Raw genomic sequence first — 26,323 nt, forward strand, 5'->3', positions numbered from 1 at the left:
GAGAGGGCCAGCACCTCCCCAGATCCCATAACCTAATTCTCCCAGGCAACAGAAGGGTGAGATCTCCATCAGGGGACTCTCATGTTTCTAGTGTCTCAAGAGAATCTCAAAGGGGAATGACTTCCCCCCAGAGGAAAGAGCATAGGGCCAGGATGAGGGCTGTCCAACTCCAGATAGAGAGGGAAGAGATAGCCTTGGCTCAAGCTAAACTTGCTTTAGCAAGAGAAAAAAAAATGTGTGGATTAGATTCCACTGGTGGCAGCAATATTCCTATAGAGAAACCCAGGTCCTATGATAGTAGAAACCTGACAAAGATTGTGCCCCCCTACAAGGAAGGGGATGACATCCACAAATGGATGACTGCTCTGGAGAGAGCCTGCATGGTACAGCAGGTTCCTGAGGAACAGTGGGCAGCAATCTTATGGTACTCCTTTTCATAGAAAGGGAGAGATAGGCTCCTCACTGTCAGACATGAGGATGCCAACAATTACAAAGTCCTGAAGAGTGTTCTAATAGATGGGTTTGGCTTAACCACTGAGCAATACAGGTTAAAGTTCAGAGACACCCAGAAGACACAGACTCAGGACTGGACTGATTTTGTTGATTGTGCAACTAAGGCTCTGGAGGGTTGGCTAAATGGCAGCAAAGTACACGACTTCACAGGATTGTATAATTTGATTATGAGGGAGCAGATCCTAAGTAATTGTCAGAACCAGCTCTTACACCAGCACCTGGTGGACTCAGATTTGACCTCTCCCCAAGAATTGGGAAAGAGGGCAGATAAATGGGTCAGAACCAGGATTAGGCCTAAGAATCAGGACAGTAACCAGAAGAAGGAGTCTACCAAGCCTCAAGCTACGGGTGGGGATAAAAGTAAGGAAAAGACTTCCCCAGGGCCCCAACACTCCAAGAATGGGGGTGGGTCCCAAGACACTTCATCAACTCAGAAGAAACCTTATTGTCATACCTGTAAACAGGTTGGGCATTACAAAACAGACAGCTGTTGTCCCAAGAATGGCAATAAAGATAATATACCTCCAAAGCCAGCTCCAACACCTCCTGTTACTGTCAGCAGTAATCCCCCAGGAAGTGGGAGCAAACCCAGGAATCTGGGTGGGTTTACTTTTGGGGCCCAGGTGGACCCTGGCCTATCCAGGTCCCCATCACTAAATGATCTTGTTTATGAGACTGGCATGGGGTTTGCCAACTTCTCTGATTGCCCAAATACCTTGAGCAAATATAGACAAGAACCCATCATCAATGGTTTGAAAGTTGAAGCATTTAGAGACACAGGGGCTAGCATCACCATGGTGGCTGACTGTATAGTCCCCTCTAAGCAACTTCTACCTGGTGACACATACCAGGTAACAAACATTGATGGAATCGAAGCAAATCATCCCATGGCAGTAGTAAGTTTCAGCTGGGGAGGTGTCACTGGCCCAAAGAGAGTGGCAGTGTCACCAAACTTGCCTGTAGACTGCCTACTGGGTAATGATTTAGCAATCTCAGCCTGGGCTGAGGTTGAACAGGAAATCCATTCTAGAATGGTAAACTCAAATGGAAAGGTTAGTGGGGCTGTACTGGCTATAGCCCCAACCCAAGATGTCCTTCCTGAAAAGGTTGGTAGGGCTGAGCAACTCTCTGCCCCATCTTTAACAGAAGCTCTTCCAAAACAGAATAGCAAAGCTGTTATGATAACAGCAGAAACCCAAACTGAGTCTCCTCCTGAAAAGGTTGGTGGGGCTGTGATGGCCACAGCCCAAACTCAAACAGATATGTGTGTTGTGAAGCCTGAAATGATGGATCACTTCACCCAAACTGAGAGCATGGAGGAGGCAGAGAAATCTCCCCCTCACCAGGCCTGGCCTGACAGAGCCTCTGATGGTAGTGGACCCTTCTCAGGTGGGATCCAGTCTGGAGCAGGTAATCTGCCCCTCCCTACCTTGCCTTAGTCAGCCCAGGGCTGCAGAGGACAAGAAGGACAGTGAGACCCAGAGGGCCCCCTGTCAAATAAAGCACCCCCATCAACAGATTAGGGGCACCAAAACTAGTAGCCCTAGTAAGGTGAAAACTTTAAAAACTCCTGAGGGAGCCTCCTTAAAAGTAGTTAGGGACCTCCCACAGATGGATTCTGTTGGGCACAGCCAAACCTGGGACCCAAAGGGCCCAAACCTGAACTGTCCCTCCAGCAAGCCAAACAGAGGGACCCAGCCTCCAGCTTTAGGTAGCCAGAGGTTGACCCTGAGAGCTCAGTGCAACTTAGTTGAAGAAAGAAAGGCACACATGGTGGAAGATAATTGGAGGAAGTTGAGCCCAAAATTAGTGGAGCCTCATTTCGATACTCCATATCCAACCCAGCCTTTAACTTTGCATAAACACACCCAAGGTAGTGATTCCCTATGGTGGAGACCCTCTAATACCCCTAGGGTGAGGGACTGCTTAGTGGACCATGAGACAGGGGGTACCCATGCTAGTGCAGGTACTTCCTTATATGGCCACTCAGGCAATATAGGCTTACCTGGCCAAGGATAGCCTTATCTCCTTTCGTTTGGGGGGGGCGGGGGTTGTGTAGGAAGGTGGCTACCTGACTATGGTTACCCCAGATGTTTTGCCTGTGTTTAGCTGGTTTTCAACTTAGTTGGCCTGGTTCCCTGTTAATCAGGGCCCCAGGCTATCTGCTCTTTCTGTAAAATGGATTCCATGTACCCTAGGTGCATAACTAAATTGGCTTGGGTCACCTTATCAGCCCCTGTATAATGCACTATAGGTGCCCAGGGCATAAGTGCCACCCAAGGCCTACCAGGGGCTGCAGCATATCTTTTGCCACCCCTGGCTGGCTATCCAAAATTGACACAACTGGCTGATCACTCAGCTGGGGCAAGTGGGTGTAATCACCCCTTGCTTAGATATAGTATACCTATATCTAAACCTATATCTGGACACATATAAACCTGTGAGTCACTCCTATGGAAGGCCTTATCAATCCTGGAGGCAGAGTGCGTGGTTTAATGTGAGATGGAGCTCTGGCATGAGCTGAGCCTGTCTGCAGCTGTCGGGAACAACTCCCTAAGCTGATCCAGGATAATGCCATACCATATACTATTAAGTGCCTTATAATCCTCGCGGTTATATAGCAACTTTGGTTTGGCTTTATCAAAACATGTCGTGTAAGGTGTCATACGAATTGGAATACTACCCCCTCGCCAGTTCTGGCGACGGGGGTAGCATTCCACCCTTCTAGAGGGAGAAGACATGTTACTTTGCTGAAACGCGGTTGATTTTAAAAGAGCCTCAGATCCACAAAATGGATGCCTCTGCCACAGACACGGGTCTGGCCTCCTGCTGCTGACCGAAACTCAGCAAATGGTGGCCTGGACAAAGAGTTTCCTGTCGCAGGGCGGTGTTACACCACCCCAGACAGGAGATAGTGGATTGTAGCAGGGAGGTTTCAAAGAAACCAGACACTGCCTGGGGAGCACAAGGCTGCCCCTTGCATAATCCGGCCAAACCGGTTCTGGGGTACACCAGCCCCAGTCCCAGCGCGGCCTGGATCAAAGGAAAGTGGTGTATCCACCCCCTTCCTGGGTCCCACCCATAGGAGGGGACCTAGCAGGATGTCCAGCCCACCAGATTCGAATAAGAGTGGGAGCAACTCAGATTATCCTGAAGAAACATAAGAAACGAAACTCTGGACCCTTCGACATCCTACTCAACGTAGAAGACTGAAGAATCTCCCTTGTGGTCAAGGAGTGACCACCCTGTGCAAACAGGTACCATCCAGCACCTCAACCCTTGCTTTGTTGCAGTTCCCACCGGAACTCGAGCGACAGAGATCGATGAGATCAAGCTTGCCTGCCTTCCTCCAGCCCGATCCACAGTCCCTGCAGAGCTTAGACCCGTGGAGGCGACCGGAAGCGTGGGGCACGCCATCTTGAAAAGGCCACGAGACGCTGACCGTGCAGCCCACGAGTGACCCTCGAAGCAGTACACCGGGGTTTGAGAAGCCCCAACCCTGAGCTACACTTGCACCAAAGCTACCCCCTCCACACTCGACGAGTGCTGCGTGGGGCCCTTCTGCTTGTGTTGGCTCGACGCGTTGGCCCGGTCACTTGCCAGCTGGCTTGTGGCCCCTGTGCCGATGAAAACCTTAAACCGAATGCTTTTCTGGTTGCTCCAGATTTGCACCAGCTCCTGTGAAAAGGAGCCCCCGCTCTGACCCTCCTGGTCTGAGTGAGAAGCAATCTCCCGGTTCCGTGTGGATTGCTTTTGCCAAGTGCTTTTTGCTCCAATCTCGAAGCCGACGGTGCTGACGGCGAGAGCCTGCGTGGGACAGATTGGACCTGCTCCTGGACGTCGCAGATGCCCAAGAGCCCACGTGACAGCGGAGAGAAGCTCCTCGACAACCATCTGATTGCGCCCGACATTGCCTGGTTCCGTCCTGGTTCCACCCTGGTCACTGCTGAGTGACCCAGACTCTGTCCCCTCTGCTTTCAGATTCCTCTCGACTTCGATCCACCCTTGGATCACACCGGACACTTCTGCTTCCCATCGCCTGCAGCATCTTCAGCTCCAAACACCAAGAGCCTGCGTGTCAAAACCCGAAGCCACTTCGACCCTGTGCACCCACTTCCTGTGGGTGAGGTAACATTGCAACGCCAGTTTGCCCACGTTGGTACACACCTCTAGGGTCTGTGTCTTAAGTTTTGTTCCTCTAGGTTCAGTGGAAGTATCTTTAAACTAACTTTGTGTAACTTTTACGCACCATTGACTTTGCATTGGTGCAAGCCGCAATTTACGTGCTGCACCCGAATCCCGCGGGCTTCTCCCGACTTCAGCATTGCTAGTCCTGACTGCTCCCAGCGATTTTCTAGGCCCTAGGCCTAACCACTGTTCGATTGGTATCTCTTATACCACTTTTTTAATATATGGTTTGAGTGGCCACCCGCCCTCATCCATAATTGTGCAACTTTATTGTTATACTGTGCTTTTGATTTAACGCTTGTGCCCCTTTGCTCATAAAGAGTACTGGGGATTAATTTAGAAATAAACACATATATTTTTATAATATATACTTGTGTGGTGTCCTTTCATTTGGTATTACAGGATTGTATGTGGTAAAACAGCTCGCTTAACACGACCTCCTAAGTTAAGCCTTTAAGGCTGCTTAGTCCATGCTACCCCTAGGATAGCTTGTCTAACAAGGTTGACTTACAACCAGACACCATAAGGGATTTTTTGGACTGATACAAGGTGGTTCCAGAATTGGAAACACCACATATCAGGCCAACTTCTCACACTGGGCGTGCGTCCGTATTCAGCAGTGTACATCCTGCCACTCTGGTGTAAACTGGGCATGGCTAGTCACGGTACATGACCGCAACCAATCCGCGGCCAGCACTGCAGCAGCCCACATAGCCCCTACCATTCCTGATGACACCCGCAGTCCCTGTTCCGCGCAGAATTGGAGAGGGGGAAACCTGGCAGGGAAGGGGTTATGAGGGTCGGGGGTGTGTTTGTCCCCAGCATTTACACAAAGGCACTACATTGCTCAAGCGCTATGAAAGAAATAGAAGAAAAGAGTGGTGTTTACTTTATTTGAGTATGTGCGACGTAAAGCGCTCTGACACCCTGCCTTGGGTGCCTCGTGACACTATCATCACAGTGCAGGGCGTCAGCGCTTTAGATCGCACCTACACATTCTACATGGACAATAAATCAGGTGTGCGCATCAAAATAAAAGAAGTGTACACAAAAGCGTGGGGGTTACAAGGTGTAGGACCTCCTCCCGGTGATGTCACGCGCCTTCTGCCCCCCTTTGTGAGCCCCCACCTTTAGGACGTTTGCCCTGGGGTTAAGAGAGGCCAAGTTACAACTTTCCCCCGACTCCTGGTTCAGATTAAGCAGTGCATTCTGGGACTTGCAGTCTCCGCTCAATGCTCCTGACATTAAAGCAGGGGTTGTGAGTGGAGGCTCCCTCTGGCGGTGAGTATGGAGGGGGGAATCCTATGCAGAGCGGGCGGGCTCACCTGTGAACCTGGGCAGCCTTCCGGGGCTGTCTCACCTGAGATGGCTGCAGTCATGCCCCCCAGCTGTCTCAGGCCCGGGGCCCCTACTTTGCTGCTCCCTGGAGGTCACGTCTCGGCCACTCCTGGCTTCGGAGCCCAAAGCGTGAAGGATGCTGGAACATGTAGTTCTCAGATCTCAACCTCCCCCGCTATACACTGCGCGTGGGCGGGGCCCAGACAGCAAGAGTCGGGCGCCTTGAGGGGGCGGCATGTATGAGTTTATGTGTGCGGCCTTGCCCAGCACCCTGGTATTACGGGGGAGGGGGGGGCGTGACAGGAGCGCGCCAGGGGGTCTTCGGTGAATCTTACAACCCGGTCCCGTGTTTACGGAGTGTAGCGCCTGGGGATGGAAGGATCTGGAATTCTCAACGAGAAGCTATGCAGGGGAGTATAGCGCCCTCCCCTTCTCCGCCCCTGCATCGCAGCGAGACCTAAAAAAAGACCTCCCACAATGGTAGGAGTGGAAATATTCAAGTACTTTGGCCATGCTCCAGGTTCAGGGTCAAATATAAGAAGAGCACGAACTCTTAACAAATCAAAAGCAAACAGTGGCAATGAAGCCAACCAATGGTAAGCAATTGACGGGCTCCAAGCCCACTGTTAGCTAAAACATTGTCTTGCAAGCAACAGCACATTCGCGGTCACAGGTGAGACCTAAAATTGACTTTCCTCTCCTCCCTCTTCACATGGTTTAAAAGAATGAGTTATAATTGGCTGCAAACCATACAGTCAATTATAACTTATTATTAAAAGTGCAGCTCCATGATACATTCAGGTTCTAGACTGATTTAAAGGGGGATTGTTTTCTTTAACTTATCCTGTCAGGAGTATCCTTTTAAAATACAAAATTATTTTTAAACTGCTTCATATGACATCACTGTGCCACTGTCTTCTGTTCCAAATGGCATTTTCATTTCCTTTCTCTAAACGCAATATTGCTTTTGCTGTAATACCATCAATCAACTACTGATCCACTCCATTCACACAATGCACAGGAAGACTTTTCTACTTATGTCTAAATCACCATTGTGGAGATTCCAGAGAGTGAATGAAGGAGAAGTGCATGACAGTGTATTGTGATATAAACACTGTTCTTATTTCTCTCCTGTGTTTGGATGACTCTTGGGTAAATGGAAGCCTTTACCTGGTAAGGGTTGATTTGCGCGCTCCCACATGCAGTGGCTGTGCTTGCTTTTTGCCAGATGAGTTATTGTTAAAGTTGGGAGTCTTTTGTCATCTAAAAACAGACTAAGCTGTTGATCTCTGGTTCATGTGCCATCTCATGAACAATTCACTCCTGTCTGAGACAAGGTGTGTCATGGAGCCTTACAGGTCAATGCGATAGGGAACGGATGTGACCACCTCCTCTCTGATGGAAGGGATGTGTTTATACAGCTAACCAGGCTGAACAGAAAGCCTCAGTTCTCAGGAATTGGATACATTGTACGAAAGTAGTGGTTTATAATGCGCCTTTTCCATACTACCATCAACGGTGTACTAGGCCTTCACGTTTACAAAAATCAACACGCATGTGCCAGGAAGAGAAAATCCGATGGAATCCCGCCTTTGATGGAAAACAACACGCGTGGGATATCTCAGATAAGACTGCGTTTGTATGGGCAGTTTTATTGGGTGTGTTGCCCATAATACACAAGCTGTCTCAATTATCATAACACAATCAGATGCAGACAGCACGCTCTGATTGGAAAAGGTGTTTGAGAGTTCACCAAGGTGCCTCTACTAGAGGCAGGAGTGACCAACTGTGCTATTTTGGAATCAAACCTTGAGAGCGAATGAGCTTGGTACAGGCCTCCGTTTGAGACCCGGCTATGAGCATGGTCATCAGGATAGGCGTGGGGAACTAGCCCTGCTTTTTTTGTTATTGAATTTTTGCAGATTTATATAGCGCAAACTCAACTAGAAAGCACAAGCACCAGCTCCATTAAACATTCATTTTTAATGAATGTGGAGAAGTGTGGCTCAATGGTTAGAGTGGCAGACCCTGATGCAGAGGTCTGGCCCGGGACCAGGGTTCAATTCCCCGCCTCGGCGGGTCTTGGGCTCAAAATTCCATGGACCTGATCATTCTCGCCTCATTGCCTATTCCAATCATGGAGTCCCACTCTGTAACTCTGGGCAATAGCTTGCTTAATCTCCACAACGGCCCCCACAACGCTAAGGATGCCTGGCCTCCACCTTGGGGGTGCCCAGGAGTGGACGCCTCACAGGGAAAGCCAGGATGGGTTCCACAGCAGTATTCGTACAAGCGCCTTGAGACCCTTGCGGGTGAGTAGTGCGCTATACAAGTATCAATTTAATTGTTTTAGGCACTGGGAGAGTGAATGATTCGCCCTATAATCACAGGACGCTGAGCCGACGCCGGGACTCAAACCTGGTTCCCCAACTCCAAAGAGGGCAGCTCTGGCCGCTGCTACACTCTAAACTTGCGCTCATCCTCCCATCAATTAAATTTCCCTCTCTCTAAATTATAAGTTATTCCAATCACGGTAAAATATAATTTTCCTAAGTATTTTTTCATCATTACGTTCCTGCTAGTATCCTATAACAGTTGTTACTACCCATTTTACAAATAGAATGATTACTTTACCTGTTACGGTTTCTTTAAATAAAGAAACATTGAGATACATGCTTGTTTTGCCCCTCCAATGACCCACCATTAAAATATTTCTGTCCTGCGTTGTACTAGAACAAATGAAACCAGGCAGTGCCTATCCTGCTGCGCTGCTCGTGCGGGAGCCCAAATGGACCCGTGTTTATTTTGACCGAGCACCGGTGTTTATCAAAGACGGCCGTACTTTCAGTGCAGGCAGCAGGCTCTTGTACTGCTGGTCCACGTTTTCGGGTCCAGCTCGAAGTCCTTTCCGGTTCAGCATTGCGGCTGTTTTCTTCTCAAGCAATGGAATATCTTTTCGGGTGGATTTCCCAGCAATTTGTAGCAAGAGGCAGCCACCACAAAGCCTAACAAACACTTATCAGCTGCAATGCAGGTAGGGACTGCGTGCGCACTGCTGCTCGGGACTCCTTGCACGCCGCTGCTCGGGACTCCTTGCGCGCCGCTGCTCGGGACTCCTTGCGCGCCGCTGCTCGGGACTCCTTGCGCGCCGCTGCTCGGGACTCCTTGCGCGCCGCTGCTCGGGACTCCTTGCGCGCCGCTGCTCGGGACTCCTTGCGCGCCGCTGCTCGGGACTCCTTGCGCGCCGCTGCTCGGGACTCCTTGCGCGCCGCTGCTCGGGAGTCCTTGCGCGCCGCTGCTCGGGAGTCCTTGCGCGCCGCTGCTCGGGACTCCGTGCGCGCCGCTGCTCGGGACTGCGTGTGCACTGCTGCTCGGGACTCCTTGCGCGCCGCTGCTCGGGACTGCGTGTGCACTGGCTGCGTGTGCACTGCTGCTCGGGCGTGAGGGCATGCCCTGGCTCGGGACTACGTGCGCACAGCTGCATGGGACTGCGTGCGCACAGCTGCATGGGACTGCGTGCGCGCTGCTTCATGCTCCCTCAGCAATACTCCATGGGAGTTAACTTCTATGGAAGGGTGGGACATGCAGCACCCATCAGCCAGTAATGGAAGGGTGGGACATGAGGCACCCATCAGCCAGTAACACAGTCCCATTTTTAGAGGACACACAGATAAGCCAAAGGCAAGCAAAGGAGGAGTCATACCCCACAAAGTAGATTTAACAAATCGCTCGACCTACAAAATAAAGGTCAGCAATGAGCAGAAAGAAGCAGAATAAGGGGCCGAAATGAGCAGAAAGAGGCAGAATAACGGACAGAAATGAGCAGAAAGAGGCAGAATAAAAGTTAGAAACTAGGAGAAAGAGGCAGAATAAAGGTCATCAACAAGCAGAAAGAGGCATAATAGAGATTAAAAACAAGCAGCAAGAGCCAGAATAGAAGTCAGCAGCGAGCAAAGAGAGGCAAAATAAAGGTCAGCAAAAAGATTGAAAAGAGCCTAAATAAAGGCAAAGAGCAGAAAGAGACAAAATAGAGGTCAGAAACTGGCAGAAAGAGGCTAAATGAAGATCGGAAACGAGGAGAATGACAAAATAAAGGGCAGAAAGAGGCAGAATAAAGGTCAGAAAAGAGCAGAAAGAAGCAGCATAAAGGTCAGAAACGGACAGAAAGAGGCAAAATAAAGATCAGAAAAAATTAGAAAGAGGCAGAAAAATGCCAGAAACTGGCAGAAAGAGGCGGAATAAAGGTCAGAAACGAGCAGAACGAAGCAGAATAACGGTCTGAAATCAGCAGCAAGAGGCAAAATATAGGTCAGATATGCACACTCTGACACAGCTATGTACAAACCCATACAGTCACTCACACACCCAGTCACAGACCCATACACACCCACTAACACGCACTCACTTATAGTTAGGCTGACGTTTCACTCATTCAAAACCAGAGAAATTCAGCTGTTATAGTTAGTGAGCTAACTATAACTTGCCCCCCGCAATGCACTGCTTATGACCTCACATACTACATAACTCATGAAATGGTCAGTGACATCACTGATGACATCATCCACAGAATCTCTGACACACCCACTCAAATAACCTTTCATACACCCACTTCAATTTCCACACTACCATTCTCAAACCCATTGACACTCTGACACAAGTACTTACACAGCAGCTCAATGATTCATAGATTAACACACACATCTACTCACTCACCTATAAAGTCACTCATATACCCACTCACCCACTAATACAGCCATTGATATATCCACTCATACACTGGTTCAGCCACTGAGTCAGTCACCCATAGAGCTACTCACTCACCCATACAGTCAAGCACAGAGCTGCTTACTCATCCATGCAGTTACACGCATACTCGCTCACTTACTCATACAGATACTAACATGTATTCACTCACCTGACACAAGCACACACTCACCCAACCAGCCATTTTCATATTCACTCACCAATACAGTCAGTCAAGAAGTGCGTGGAAAGTCTGATTAAAGAATATGCTCCACTGAGGAGCAAAAGGATCTATTTGCCTAAAGAAAGCGCTTGAGAAATCTTGAGAAAAGCTACAAGCACACTCTCTTTCTCATCTAGTTAGCCTCAGGCCTGCCAGAAACTACAAATCGAACATTTTCAAAGCAAAATCTAACTACACCAGATCTCTGCTTAACGCTTTAAAAAATTATCCTAAACATCTTTTCAATCATTAAACAATCCAACAGCCCGTCCTAAATAGCAAAGTCATAACACGCTCATGTGAAGATTGCCCACCCTTCTATGGGGAGAAAGTGGACTCTATGGACCTTTCCCTTCCTCCAAGAGTTGACAACCCTGATTACGGAGTACTGAACCACAAACCCCAATGGAGATGGTTGCCTTTGGCCACAGTCTCCGAGGTGGAGCTACTTGAAAGTCTAACTAAGATCAATCCTTCCAACCAGCTCTCTCATGCATCTGCTGAAACCTTGGACAAGGAAATGCCCAGGTGGCTGCTACTGCACTGGACCTCTCTGGAGAATCACTCACTGGAGCAAGTTATTTTTCCCAAATGTTTGTAAATTAGCTAGGTCTCCCTCATCCTTAAGAAGCTCACTGATGACCATGAGGCGCACCACTACCACCCAATCTCAACACTTCTTAGGGAAGATGTTATTATTGTCTGTGGCTTTACAGCTATACCTCCGTATGCAATAAACATCCTCCTTGATTCATTTAAATCTGGCTTCAGACAAGGCTATAGCACAGGCACAGCCACGCTGCAAATTGTGGCTGACACTCTCGGCTTCTTAGACTCGAGTATGTGCAGCCTACTTGTGCTTCTGGACCACCCGGCGGCCTTCGATACAATCAACCACCGTGCTCTGATGAACATCCTGAAGGAAGGGATGGGAACTGATGGAACATTTCTAAAATGATTAAATTTGTATTTGTTTAACCAACAGCAAATAGTTAAAATGGAGAGCGCCGATTCTAGCAAAATACAGACCTAAAAGAAGGGGTTACATTGGCTTCAATCTTGTTCCATCTATATCTCAAACCACGTGGAGAGACTCCGCGTAACTCTGGAATTCTTTATCACAGCTTATCCAGATGATACCCAGATCTACCTGTAAATATCTTGCCAGAGTGACATCCTCCTACTCTCCGACACCACTGAAAGGATTTAAGAGCGAATCTCCAATCACCACCTAAACGAATCCAGAAAGATGATTTTATTTGTAATCTCACCAAAACAAAATCCAACTTCCATGCCCAGGGGTGACTTGATGCCTTATCTTGACTGAACTTCAAACTGGCCATTTCAGAGAATGCTAAATCGCTGGGTTTCATTCACATTTACCTTCCGAAGCAGGTCTCATCAGCGCTCAAGAGTTCCTGCCGCCAACTTAGTAGTCCATGCGCTAGTACTTTCCAGACTCGACTATAGGAACTCTCTCCTGTCTGGTATCCCGGAGCAAATTAGCATCACAGAGAGAAATGCTTCATACAGTTTTCCACTTTGTGACAGGCCACAACATTTTTTTATCACATTTCTTCTATACTTCGTATCCTACAATGGCTTCCAATTGAAGCAACAGACCAATGTAACACTGAATGCATGACCCACAAAGCCATCCACAACTTCACACCCTCCTCCTTTATTTAAAAACTAAAAATCTCTGGATCCCAACAAGAATCAAGAAATTGTAAAGTCCTCCTGCTGGAACAAGCGACATTCAGGAAGGAACACTTTATAAAGCTCGCCTTTTCTGCCAGCGCTACAAGGATCTGGAACTACCTCCCACAACCTCCTTGAACAACCACCAGTCTTGCCACAGTTAAAAAGGAACTCAAAATCCTCCTATTTCAGAGACACTATAGATAAAGCTATTAAATTTACCCCCGGAGGTCAGTCCACTTGTAGTAGTCCTGACAGGGGTACCAAAATTGGGTAAAAATTAGGTGGAAAGTCCGTAAACCTTTGGAATAGGGTCACTCATTGGTTAAATGTGAATAGACCTCTGCCCCCGCACATTGTTGGCAAAATACTTATGATCCGAAGGGCACCATGGGTTGGTTACCTGGCCAAAAACATACGGGTGATTGCATTTTGATTAATTTCGACAACCCTAGAATTGTTGACTTTATTTGCAACTGGAGATACCCTAGCACAGGTACGACTATTTATTCTCTCCCATTGACTTACTTTTATCCACCGGGTTATTTTACCCCACAGCTAGATGGCTGGACAACGGTACAGCGAAGAGGGAGGGGACCACCCCCGGGAGGATGGCATATGCCCTCCTTCAATATGGGAAATTTCTTTCACCAAAATCGCTTTGACTGTCTGGAGGCAGTCGATTGACCCGATGCTGGAGTAAGAGAATCGAATATCTCCCCCTCCCCCTTGGGTGGTTGCTCCTCAGACCCTCTTGATTCACGTCAGTCCGTGGGGCACGAGCCCTTTGATATAGCTCTGGACATTCCGAGTATTATCAACACTGATGCTAGCCAGGCCTTAGATGAAACCTTAAGTGTTCCAATCCCCAGTAAGGTTTATATTAACAATCTTAAAATTGTTTCGTGGAATGTGGCAGGTCTGCGAAACAAGCTCCTATTACCAGATTGGAATAGCTTTATTGATGGGTACGATATATGCATGTTTCAAGAGACATGGAGTGTTGAACCGTTGTATAAACAGGGATTCTCTTGTTTCTATGCATCAGCTACTTCGGTTGGACGTGGTCGTCCCTCTGGAGGCCTCATGGTTTGGGTAATGGTTGATCTTAATCTCAAGATCACTCATCACACCTCCTCTTGTTTGGATGTTATGAGACTTTCTATTGAGGGCACGGATGGTGTCCCCACTTGGGATTTCTTTAATGTATATGCAAGAGGTACCAAGGGGGGGGCTAAGTCACCCACTATTGACATTCTAACTGATTTGCTGAAATTATGTTCTCCTGATTCTCTAGTCCTGGTTGCAGGGGGCCTTAACTGCTCGTTTGAACCTTTGGCAGCAGATGATATCTTGGGAGTGCATGAGGACGATGCTCAATGGGGCGTCCCGCCTCTTACCCTCAGACCTGTGAGGAGATGGTCTCCTGTAGTTATTCAATTAAATACTTTAATGATTGAAACAGGTGTAAGAGCTGTGAATGGCCGTACTGTCTCTGATGCCCAGGGAGCAAAGACATACAATAGAGTATTGTGCGAGAGCAGGATTGACTATATAATGGTGGACAGGAGAGCTTGGAAGTCAGTGGTAGATATGGTCATTATACCATCTGTGGAGAGTGACCATAACCCCTTGTCCCTTATTCTGGTGGACCCGTGGCAGAGAAATTAACATACCTCTTCAAATAGTGGGGAGCTAATATCTAAGCAAATCATACCCTCCAACTGTAATAGATTTCTCAAGTGGCCAAAGTTCTGTATGGATGAACCTAGATTGAATGCACTGAATGGAATCCTCGTTGAGCAGTCATTAAGGCTATCTGGAGTATGCAATGAGGCGCTGGGTCTGCAGAGGTAGAAGCCATTTACACTGTTACTATGGATCAGATTGGCAAGCTGTTCATGGTTCCGGGTAAAAAGAGCTTGACAAAAATCAAACCATTCCAGAAATGGTTTAATAGTAACTGCAGAAGAACGAAAAATAACTTAATTACTGCAATTAAATCTCGCAATCCAGTATCTGTCCGGTTGGCCAGATTGCATTACAGACAAGCCATAACAATTGCCAAAAGGGAGTGGTAAGAATCCCACTGGGAAAGCCTTAAAGATGCTAGTAAAACTAAGAATGGTAGTTTATTCTGGGCACTCGTCAGAAATTCGAATGGCTGTGATTCGAATCAAATCCCCAATCATATCACAGACAGGGACTGGTTTGAACACTTTACTAAACTCTATGGTGGTAATGCACTGCCTGGAGCCCCAGGACATTTGAGCGGTGCACTGGATGATGGTTCTCGGCAGGCTGCTCCCATTAGAGTTGATAAAAAAGAGGTTCTGACGGCAATAGCTAAAATTGTATCTGCTAAAGCCCCAGGGTAGGATGGTGTGCCGGGTGACCTTTTTAAAGCTAACCCTGATGGTTGGGCAGTCTATTTCACAAATCTGACAAATGCACTATTAGCAGGCTCACCTGTCCCCAATTCATGGAGGGCGGCTAAGGTGGTCCCTATCTATAAGAAGGGCCATAGGGAGGATCCCGCCAACTATCGCCCAATTAGTCTTATAGACGCTGGGCAGAAATTGGTTGGTAGGGTCTTCCTGGAGAAAATCCTCTCCTGGGCAGAGGAGAACAATATCATCTCACCCTTTCAGGCCGGTTTCAGGGCATGCACAGGCACGGTTGATCAAGCTTTTAGGTTGCTACTCCTTCATTGGAAGGTGGTCACCATTGGCAAAGGCGGTCTTTATTTGGCATTTATTGACTTAACGACCGCCTTTGACTTGGTCCCCAATGAACACCTTTGGCTGATATTGGAGGAGATGGGGATTCCTCTACCAATTCTAAATCTTCTGGCACGCATGCATGTTGGAACCTATGCCCGCATTAGATGGGGATCTCAAGAGCAGAAAACTGACAGAATACCTGTGAATCGAGGGGTACGTCAGGGCTGCGTGTTAGCCCCAACACTCTTCACGCTATTTGTGAATGGTGTGGTCTCATTTCTGCTCGAAATAAACGCTGATGCCCCGGTCTTGGTGGGTGACAAAGTGCCCACCCTCCTTTTTGCTGACGACACGCTGTTGGTTTCAAAAACCCCCGTGGGTCTGCAAAGGCTGCTGGATCGTTTCTGTCTGTTTTGTGAGCGGAAGGGCCTGGTCATAAATACATCAAAAACCAAACTCCTTTACTTTAACTCAAGTAAGGCTTCCAGATCCACCCGCTCCTTAGATAGGGTGTCACTGGAACGCGTAAATGAATTTGATTACCTGGGTATTAGAATCTCACATAATTTAAAGTGGCAACCTCACATAGATAAAATGGTATTAAATCACAAAAGGGTAGTCGGAGCATTAGGGCGAGAACATCGCACATCCATCTCTAAGCCCATCACTCCTGCCTTGGATATTTATGCTGCAAAAGCTGTAGGCTGTGCCCTTTACGGCGCAGAGCTGTAGGGCTTTGATTGTGTTGACGCCCTGACCACCTCTGAGAATACGTTTTTTAGGGAGCTGACATCACTACCAAGGGGTACCCCCATCAAACCATTACTGAGCAATTTGGGTCGCCGTTCCATTAAGGATTTAGCCAGGCTACGTCCTCTTCTTTACTGGGCCAGGTTATGGCGGACCCCCGAGCTCTCAAAGTATTTAGATGGCTTGAAAGAAGTTATGAACCTTCTTGGTGCTCACAAAATTAGCTGGATTCGCAATATAAAGAAGCCCTTACTTGAATCTGGCATGCCAATTGATTGGTTGCCTGAGGTTTCTCTATCCAAGGATGAAACTAAATGAGCCTACTGGAAGTGGGTTGATGAAAAAGAATTAAGGGACCCAAACCAAGGCAGGCTGACTGAGGCGTTCATGCAGCATAAATTAAAGCCTCGTTTGGAGCCTTACCTGGATTTCATTAAGAAACCAAGACACAGATCCCTTTTTATCCAGTTTAGGTTGGGAAACCTCCCCCTCCGTGATTATACGTGTAAGTGGAAGCCCCCGCATCAAACCCCACCTGACTGCCCAATCTGTGAAGGTGTCACTGAAAACATCCCTCATGTCTTCTTTGTATGCCCAGCCTATGCAAAACCCAGACAGAAATGGCTAAAACCAGTGTGTTTACTGCTTGGAACCAGGGATCATTCCTCTGCACTATACTTAAGGCTGACACTAGTACAACCTTAGTTTGTGGGGTGGGCAAATTTCTGAGCTGGGCTTGGCTGATTAGATCGAAGGCTACTAGATGACCATAGTATTAGTTGGATTTTAAAAAAAATATATATAACCCACAAAGCTGCTAATGTTTAATTTGTTTTTAAACTATTTATTGAAATATGAATGGTTTTATTGTAATGTACTTTTAAAAAAATTTAATGTATATGAATTGTGGTTTTATATTTCTAAGTGCTTTTATGATATTCTGTATATCGAAATAAAGCTTTGATGATGATGATGATGATAAAGCTATGATCACTTTTCTGCATCCAGTTTTCCAATTTATCTAGATTTGAACTGTCCCCGCAAATATGATCCGAGGGTTCATCTCTTTTCTTTGTTGCTTTTCTGTAATTTTATGATACCTACAAAAGTGCTTTAATGCCCTTGGGCCAAGACTGTGCTATATGAATCCACCGAATTAAATAAACACATTTGGTAGATGTGGAGAAGTGCCCCCCTCCCGCCCCCTTCCACTCCCCCCCCACCCCCCCATTGACCAACCGTCGGAGCGTCTTGGAGGCCGATCCTTCAGTTTCCCATGTAGCGGAACGACCTGTAAGGAAAAACAAAAGAAAGACTATCAGGAAGACACTCCAGAGAGGTGGTACAAGGAGTTGTGGACGCCGCTGGAGAGCGTGGATTTGCTTTTCACAACTCAGAAGAGTTTTGGCATTGCAGTGAGTGATTTGGGAGGTGGGGAAGGTGAGACTGGGGAAGGAGGGGAGGTTAGATTTAAGGACGAGGCCTTTTAATGTTTACAGCACTATATTCATGTTTATTGCACTGTTTAACAGACAGTGAGGGTACCTGTGTTTGCTCCTGAAATACATTTGCTTTCGTCCAGCATCAGTATGTTTGCATTTAAGGACATGGTGTGTGCACCTTTCTTTTTTGTTTTAATCACACAGGTGGACAGTGTCTAGTCTACGCCTACATACATGCTAGGTACACTTAGATATATCTAGTTAGGGTTGCATCGTAGGAGTACACATAATTACTGTCATGTATTTGTATACCTGCCTTTATTCCTTGTTTTAGCACGATGGTAGGAATCTACCATCCTTTTACTCTGTTGGTGTTTATAATCATTTATATCTGTTTCTGTCTTATAGTTGTGTCAGCACACCTATTTTACACTAGAATGATGCTGGGTCAATAAAGGCTTATTGGAAAAACGACCCCACTGTTTATTCTGTGTATTTCTCTGAGAAAAAGTGAGCACGAGTGACTGAGCGAAAAGTACTGTACTGTTTCCACAATCCCCGATGGGACAGAGTTGTCATGTTCGATAGTTGCCAAGAACTATTCTCTCTTTGGAAAGAGGAGTTTACAGTGGCACTGTGAGCTAGCTGGTATACATGCGAACATACCCGGTGGGGGTGTCTGGAATCAGTCTAGACAACAATCGCACAGTCTATGTTTTCTAAACGCGCAGATCCTATATAGGTTTATAGGAACTACACAACACATGGGTGGACAGTGGCAGTGCCACCTTTCCCTAGGTTTTCTAATAGTGGTTCCCTTATCTTACAAAGCGAAGGCCTACATATAAGGAATGTTTTCCACAAAGGGAAGACCTCCCTTTGGGCCATATACACCAAGAAGGGAAGTCCTTTGGCTATAGTGGGGGAGAGCCCACGTGTACCTTCTTCCTACCTTCATTACTAAGAAAAGAACCTCACCTCGTAAGGGTCTTTCTCATGGGTGTTGGTGAAGAGTGAACAAATTTAGTACAGTTAGTGGATACTTACCACACTTTCTTTCGTCGAGGGTACCGGCGTGGACCACCTCCTGGAAGAACCTAAAAAGGAGAAACATCAGAAAGGACGATACCCATTGACCACACAGGAAGAACATCATAACACAGCAGTCATATATTGCTTTCATGCTGATAACCTAAAGTTTCACAATTAGTAAATCCACCCAGCCTCCGTGTCCATATATCTGCCCATCCCTTCTACAGTATACTAAAGAGAATCCAGAAAAACATCTTTTTGAAAAGTTTATGCAGATTAGTCAAAGATTCTAAAGTTATCAGGAAAATAAATAATTGCTTTTCTTTTTTTTATTTTATTTTTATAGAAACTCTGAGCCAACCATAATCAAAACTGCATAGGAAGGAAGGAAGGAAGGAGGGAGAGAGAGAAAGAGGAGAGCAGGGAAGAGGGAGAGAGGGGGAGGGGGAGAGGGAGAGAGACACTATGGTTTATTAAGTGGGTTTCAAATGTTATTTTTTAACATAAATTAAGATGTTAAAAGCAATCCTAATCATAACTTCACTGTAACATTTGAAACAAGGGGAAGAGTATGAAAGAGAAGAGAAACCATGGCAGGGATTATTATAGACAAGAGCGGCAGGGAAACTGAAATTACGGCCGGCCACTGGCCAGCCATGAATAATTAGGGGAGGAGTAGCCGCAGAGCACACGCTGGGAGAAGCCCTTTGATGTGTTTGCGGCCGTGAAAAAATGCAATTAGGAGGGAGGGAGGGAGGCTGATGCGCGTGCTTGTTTGGTCACGTGATTCACGTGAACTCAAAGAAAACCGCACCAAAAAGCCCTTGGTTTGACAAGCATTTTGAGCACTTGAATTCTCGCTCCGCTCAATGCGTATGCGCATTGATAGGTCGCGAGACCTAAAAAGGCGGTATCTGGGATCTGCCAGTACACTAATGCAGGCAGACGCATTGCTACCCCCACCTCCATTCCAGGGCTGGGCTGGGCCCCTGCAGAGCTCAGCGCAATGTGAAATTAAACACAGCTAGCTAAATAGTTGGGTACAGCCAAGGAAAGCACAAGGGGAGTAGCAAGTGATAACGATTGCAGGTTCTGTATCCTCCCTTCCAAAGCTTTCTCGGAAAAGAAAGCCTGCATTCATTATTTCTCTGGTGCACCTGCTGAAAACAGACGTCGTGTCGGTGGAGTCAACGTCCTCCTGGCCGCAGGCACGCGTGGATTATTGAACTGCATCTGAGAGTACCAGCCTCCTCACAACTACTCGAATGTCAAGCAGGTAAGACGTGGAAGTAGGGGTTACACCTGTTCAACAAGTCCACAGTGGAGCAAAGTGAATGCAGTGGCAAGGAACGGGCTGCGCATGCACATGTTTGAGACCAGAGAAACCATCAGGGTTAGAGCCTACCACGCTGGTGGTTCAAATTGGAGACATTTATTCACTTATATTCCATGAACTTCACACAACCTGGAGTTGGGTGAAGTGTGAAAGAGTCAGCCCTATAGTGGCAGCACATAAATAAGCAATGCTAGGACATACAGCATGAATACACACTTTCCACCATCTACAGCAATTGATGACAGCAGCATATCTGGAATACACACAACAGGTGAGAGGTGTTTGTCGGCAACACAAACACTCAAGTGCAACCAGTGCTTAATTTGTAAACCAACAAGTGCCAGGGCCCTTCTCGGAAGGTCACTGCTGTCTGCACAACACATTGCTCACAGTTATGCGTGGCAGTAAAGACGGTGATGCAGGAAGAGAACGCTCGGGCCACAGAGATAGAAAACCAAAATGGCGGATGCTTGTTTACATTCCGGATGAGTCTTTACAGCAGAGGTACCACATTAGAGGATGGGCATAACCTAGGGTAGCGTTCTGACTAGGAGTACTGAAGAAACACTGGTACTTCTCTTTCCTCACAAAGTCCCTGGAAAGAGAAATGTGCTCAGACTTCGTTGAAGCAAGCGTTTTTTTTGCAGATTTTATTTAGCACGAACTCGACCCGACAGTATTGGAGCGCTTTACACTTCTTAGAATGTAAGGACATTTTGGAATTCCTATCGATTCCAAAAGGTCCTCGTCATTGCGAGAGCAGCGTATGCGCACTGCTAAGGCCAGACAAGACCTAAAAAATTAGCTGAGGTGATGTTTCAGAATATATCAGAATTAGTACTAATGAAGCACATTGTTTTGTAATTCTGAAGTAAGGAGAAACATTTTGAGCAGCATAAAAACACATCAATACACTAGGTGATGACATTTACGCACATTATCGTTTATGTGCAGTAAAACTGTATTTCAGTGCAAATGTAATGGTCTTCGCAACTGAAAATGTGTTGTCTATAATAGCAGTGCGCTACCACACCATGTATACTCAACACAATGCTCCTCCACTCCACACCACTCCACTTCAATCTATGCCATGCCACTCCATTCTACACCACTCCCTTTTAAGACACTCTACGGCATGTCACTCGACTCCACACTGCTCCAATCTGCGTGACTCACTCCATGACACAACACTCCATGACACAACACTCCAAGCCCTTACACTCCACACCACATACCCCAGTCCACTCTATCCCCTCTACTCTAATATACCCCAATCTACCCCACCCCACTCGAATCTACCCCACTGCACTATAACCCACCCCATTCCAATCTACTCCACTCTACCCCACTCCAATTAATCTAACCCAATCAACCCCACCTCACCGGATCTACCCCATTTTACCACAATCTACCACACTCCACTTAAATCCACCCAACTCTGCTCCACTATACCCCAGTCTACCCCACTCCACTCCAATCTATCCCAATATACTCTACCCAATATACCCCACTCCAATCTACTCCACTCCAGTCTACGACATTCGACCCCAATCTACCTCAATCCACTCCACTCCACTCCACTCCACTCTTCCCCAACCTATCCCACCCCACTCAACTAAATGTTAGCCTTGCGAAGTAGCAGCCACACTGGTGTACATAATGGCTAACATTTATTGCCCAAGCAAATAGTTCTGTGATTGGAGAGACCAATTGGCTTAGCAATGCTTGTTTTCAGTGGGTTTTTGCAGGGTCGGCCTTATTTGAACTTTTTAAACATTTTTAAGGGTTTGTGGACACTCTCTTGCGGTTAGTGGACCCTTGCAAACTTGTGCATCTTTATTGGACATTGATAGGGTTTCAGACCGAGCAACAGGTCTCCGAACATCAGAAATGTCCACCAGAGGACAAGACCAATTGCTGTAGTTTTCAGTCAGTAGCCCGCGGTTTGCAGACCTCAGGGGCCAAGACGTGGAACCCAGCCCCGTGTCAAAATCAGCAACATGTTTTTACACTTCACCATCGGGCTGCCCCCGTGCCAGGATGGTACCTCAGCTGCTTCTGGCCTCTTTATTCTTTTTGTCAGGATGCGGGGGAACAAGTTCCTTCATCATGTAATGATTTGAGTTGTAGCCAGTCAATCAGGGAGCTTCAGGTCTGCAGACCTAACTTTGGGTTTATGTATCCGAAATGGACAACAGAAGAAAAAGCTCCCTCATCCAATCGGATCCAATATATTTTTACATTTGGCTCCGCAAGTCCAGATTCACTGACCATTCATGGGCTAAAGATCCAGCTTTATCTTAATTGACTACTGGCTTAATTTGAAGTTCACAAAAACACTTTCAAAACGCTAAATTTCACAAAAACAACTGAATGGATTTATAATAAATGAATCAAAGGCACTATCATTAGTAACAGTTGCAATTTCATTCAACCTTTTTTCTGTACTTTTTTGACAATTCACTTTAAAGACATGCATGAAACTAGCCAAGCCACACCCAAATAGCTTTGTGCACAGTCAATAAACTGTGCCAAAGTAATTATATGAACATATATTTATATTTCAGGTCAGGTGACGAGCATAATTGGAGCAGCTGTTTAAAGGAACAAACGTAACGTCGCTTTTGTTTCTTCTGCTCTATTTTACGAGCTTACTGTGACAAGCAGAGAGAATATATTTATTTATTTAACTTCTTAGAGGAAAGCTAGACTCTTCCTCCATGTTTCTGCACATTCCCAGCTACTGCAGCTTTTTTTCTGACTTGTATTGAACTGTTTCTAATATTTGTGTGCAACAAATATTTAACAGGTTTATGATGTGTTTAATTTTGCACTGGAGGTTTTATTTTTAATATTCATGTTGCAAACATGTTTGCCCTTTCATATGAAACAGCTACACACCAAGGTTTTAAGTGATTTGTGGGAAAGGTGATGGGGTGAACATGTATTATATGGGATAAAATACCACCTGGCGCACATTATGAGAGAATTGCCAGTCACCTTGGAGCCCTATAATCTTATAAAGGAAGTCTGCCTTCAGCATGGTTCCTCTCTACGGTTATGGAACTCCTCGTCGACATGCAATATCCTTAGAATGTATAGCAGGGGGTACTTTATCCCTAATATATTTTAACTGAAAAAAGTTACTGTGAAGTTATAGTCACTTAGTTATAAAACCTTAATGGGTCTTTAAAAAACACATCAGAAATTACCTTTAAAACATGGATAAAATGAATTTTTGGTTAAGACTCAAAACCGAATAAACTCCTGAAATTTGTAAGTTATGGTTAGAACCACAATCCGTAACTCACACTACGGGTGTGCAAACCATAACTCAGCATGTTACGTGTGATGATGTGATGACATTTTCATAGTAAAGAGTTTGCTAAAGGCATGGTGCTGCTGTAGGTAGATCATGGCTACTTTTATCTTCCTTAAAAACTTTCCCAACACACTTGGGACTGAGCTAGAAGTCGGGAGGGTGAACTCACAAGTGACACATAACCAATCACTTTGTGTATCTGTCTATCATGGGGTGGTGTGCACTCCTGTAGAACCCCGCAGTGGCAAGAACATCCCTGGTCATCCCTGCTGTTGAGGCTGAATACATACTCGGATTTTTATATCAGGAACTGGAGTCGTCTGCGTCTTACCCACTGTAACTGTGTAACAGGAAACACTTCCCTCTCTAAACTGCGCATGTCTGCTATTCTCAATGAACACCACATCACATGCATCAGACTATTGAGTGTGATTCCTCCCAGTAATTCCTCCCATGAACAGCGCTATTTCCAGTTCCTCAGCCTGGAATGGGGACGAATAAGGAAGGATGAGAGCTAAAGGCCTACTTGTCTCATGCAGAGTACCATAACCAGGCCTGTTTCTGCACAGGAAGGATGCAGTCCTGCGTGGAAACAGAGGAGGAGAATGCAGGGACACACATGCACCCAGTGTACTCGTACTCTGGTGGTCAGTATTGCTCAGGGGCTTCCATCCAAACCAACATGATCCCCTCGGAGACTTTCTAAAATCTGCCCATATGCATTCTAAAGAGGTTACATGTGTTAGTGTGCACTCCACGTGTCCATTTATAGCGAAACACATACCTGGGGTGGCTTTGGACGACAATAAATGTGATTTTGCATTTCCTCTCTCCATTGAGTCTTCATCTGCAGTATTTGTATCCAGTCCTAGGAATGATGGAGACACAGACCGACCCCACACATCAGGACAGAGCAGTTCTGGCTTGCAGTTCTGATGTTGATGCTGTGATTCAGGGTGCAGTAGCTTGTAGTTCTGATCTGAATCCTGCTCCTCATGGTGCAGTGGTTCTAGCTTGTTGTTCTGATCTGAGCCCTGTGCATCAGTACAGAGAGTTTCTAGCTTGTAGTTCTGATTTGAATCCTGCTCCTCATGGTGCAGTGGTTCTAGCTTGTTGTTCTGATCTGAGCCCCGTGCATGAGTACAGAGAGTTTCTAGCTTGTAGTTCTGATTTGAATTCTGCTCCTCTTGGTGCAGTGGTTCCACTGTGTAGCTCTCATCTGGTTCATGTGCTTCAGGACGCTTTGATTCCAGCTCTTGATCCTGTGCCGCAGTGTGCAGTGGTTCTAGCTTGTTGTTCTGATTTGAGCCCTGTGAATCAGTACAGTGAGTTTCTAGCTTGTAGTTCTGATTTGAATCCTGCACCTCAGGGTGCAGTGGTTCCACTGTGTAGTTCTGATCTGGTTCCTGTGCTTCAGGAAGCACTAACTCTAGCTCTCGGTCCTGTGCCGCAGTGTGCAGTGATCTTAGCATGTAATTCTGATCTGAACCGTGTGCATCAGTACAGGCCAGTTCTAGATTGTCATTTTGATCTGGTTCCTGTGCTTCAGGGTGCATAGATTCTAGCACATTTGGATCCTGTGCATAAGAAAGTTCCTGCTGCAAGCATAGGTGTTGCTGGAGGCACTGGGTTTGTTGTGACCCCAACTCATCAAAGGACAATAGCACAAACTCTATGTGTTCGTCTGATGACATCCCATCAGGTGACACAGGTTGTAGGCTGCGGTTCCCCTGGGGATCTTGGCATTCAAAACACATCAATTCTTCCTCTAAGGGATCATCAGGTTCCTTCCCATCTGGTGACGTGGGTTGTATACAGTGTTTTTTCTGTGGTTCCTGTCCTTCAGGAAATAGCGAGTGTGGGCAGATGTTCTGTTGCTGGTCCCAGCTATTAGCAGACAATGGGGATGGTTCTTGCTTCAGGTGCACATCTGGTTCCCTCTCCTCTTGGAACGCTGATTGTATGCTGTGGTCTTGTTGTGGTGTCTGGCACTCAACAAATTCCGGCTGAAGATACAGCTTTGCCCCCAGTGATCTGCCTGGAGGATCTGTCTGAGGGCACCTGGATACAGTACAACCCTGCTGAAGTACATTTCCATCTGGAAACCCAGGTTGCATGCACTGGTCCTGCTGTGGGTGATGTCGATCTGGAAACATTGGCTGTAAACAAAGGCTTGGCTCCTCTGGACGCACTTGAACATCGGTCGGAGAAGAGAGCATACAGTTTTGCTTTGGTGCATGCCCATGAGAGAACACCGGCTGAAGAAACAAGCTTGGTCCACCTGGCCTGTCCACTTGAGGTGTCGCAGGAGACCGGCTAACAGCACAATCTCTAATGCTCGCCGGACAGACCATCTCCAAAGACACTCCACCATTATCTAGGTAACATTGATCCTTTTCTATCCAGATTTTCTTAATAAGGCCAGCGACTCTAGAAGGTACGTCCTCCACAGTGTTCAGCAAGTTATCGAGTTTGGCTTCCAACTCCTCCAGCAGGGATAGAAGGATAATGTGCGGCAGGTTCTCCAAAGGCGGTTCCAGCTCCTGGTTTCTCTGAGCATCATTTCGGGATCTTGAAGCTGAGACGTCATAAAGAGGTAAAGATGGGACTGTGGCTCTTACGGATTCGCGTGAACACTGCGCTGTCACTTTATTTCCTGGAGCCCGTCTTCTCCCCATAACAGTATTTTGATTTTCAAGTGTCTGCAGAGGGCAGGAAAAGAGAAAAGATAACACGTTATCACAAGACAGTTAGGTCAAAATACTCCTTCCTGTCTCACCAAGCCTGGTGTGATCAGAGAAAATTGTGAATTTCTAAAACCAGAAAAAAATTCAATCATTAAAATTTAACAATATCCATAACATAGTTCATGCATTAAAAAAAGGCACTGATTTGAAATGTGTTTCCAACACTATGGGCCTGGTAAAAATCTTGGGGGTAATGGTCTCGCAGTCACTTTTTAGACGGATTCACTGCCTGCCTACTTGGCGGTTCACCTGCTCTATTTAGATG

At 46.6% G+C, this 26,323-nt stretch overlaps 1 protein-coding gene across 1 annotated transcript in view; it reads right to left on the reverse strand.

The window, feature by feature from the left end:
- Positions 1-25,989, reverse strand: part of LOC147665729 (uncharacterized) — a 44,494-nt gene extending 18,505 nt beyond the window's left edge. Inside the window, 4 exon segments of the mRNA XM_086949559.1 lie at positions 17,419-17,470; positions 18,669-18,718; positions 24,096-24,420; positions 24,517-25,989. Of these exon segments, the coding sequence (XP_086805685.1) occupies positions 17,419-17,470; positions 18,669-18,718; positions 24,096-24,420; positions 24,517-25,989 (1,900 nt within the window).
- Between the last annotated feature and the right edge of the window lie 334 nt (positions 25,990-26,323).

This window comes from Lissotriton vulgaris, unplaced genomic scaffold (genome assembly GCF_964263255.1).
Source record: "Lissotriton vulgaris unplaced genomic scaffold, aLisVul1.2 SCAFFOLD_5853, whole genome shotgun sequence".
NCBI classification, from domain to species: Eukaryota; Metazoa; Chordata; class Amphibia; order Caudata; family Salamandridae; genus Lissotriton; species Lissotriton vulgaris.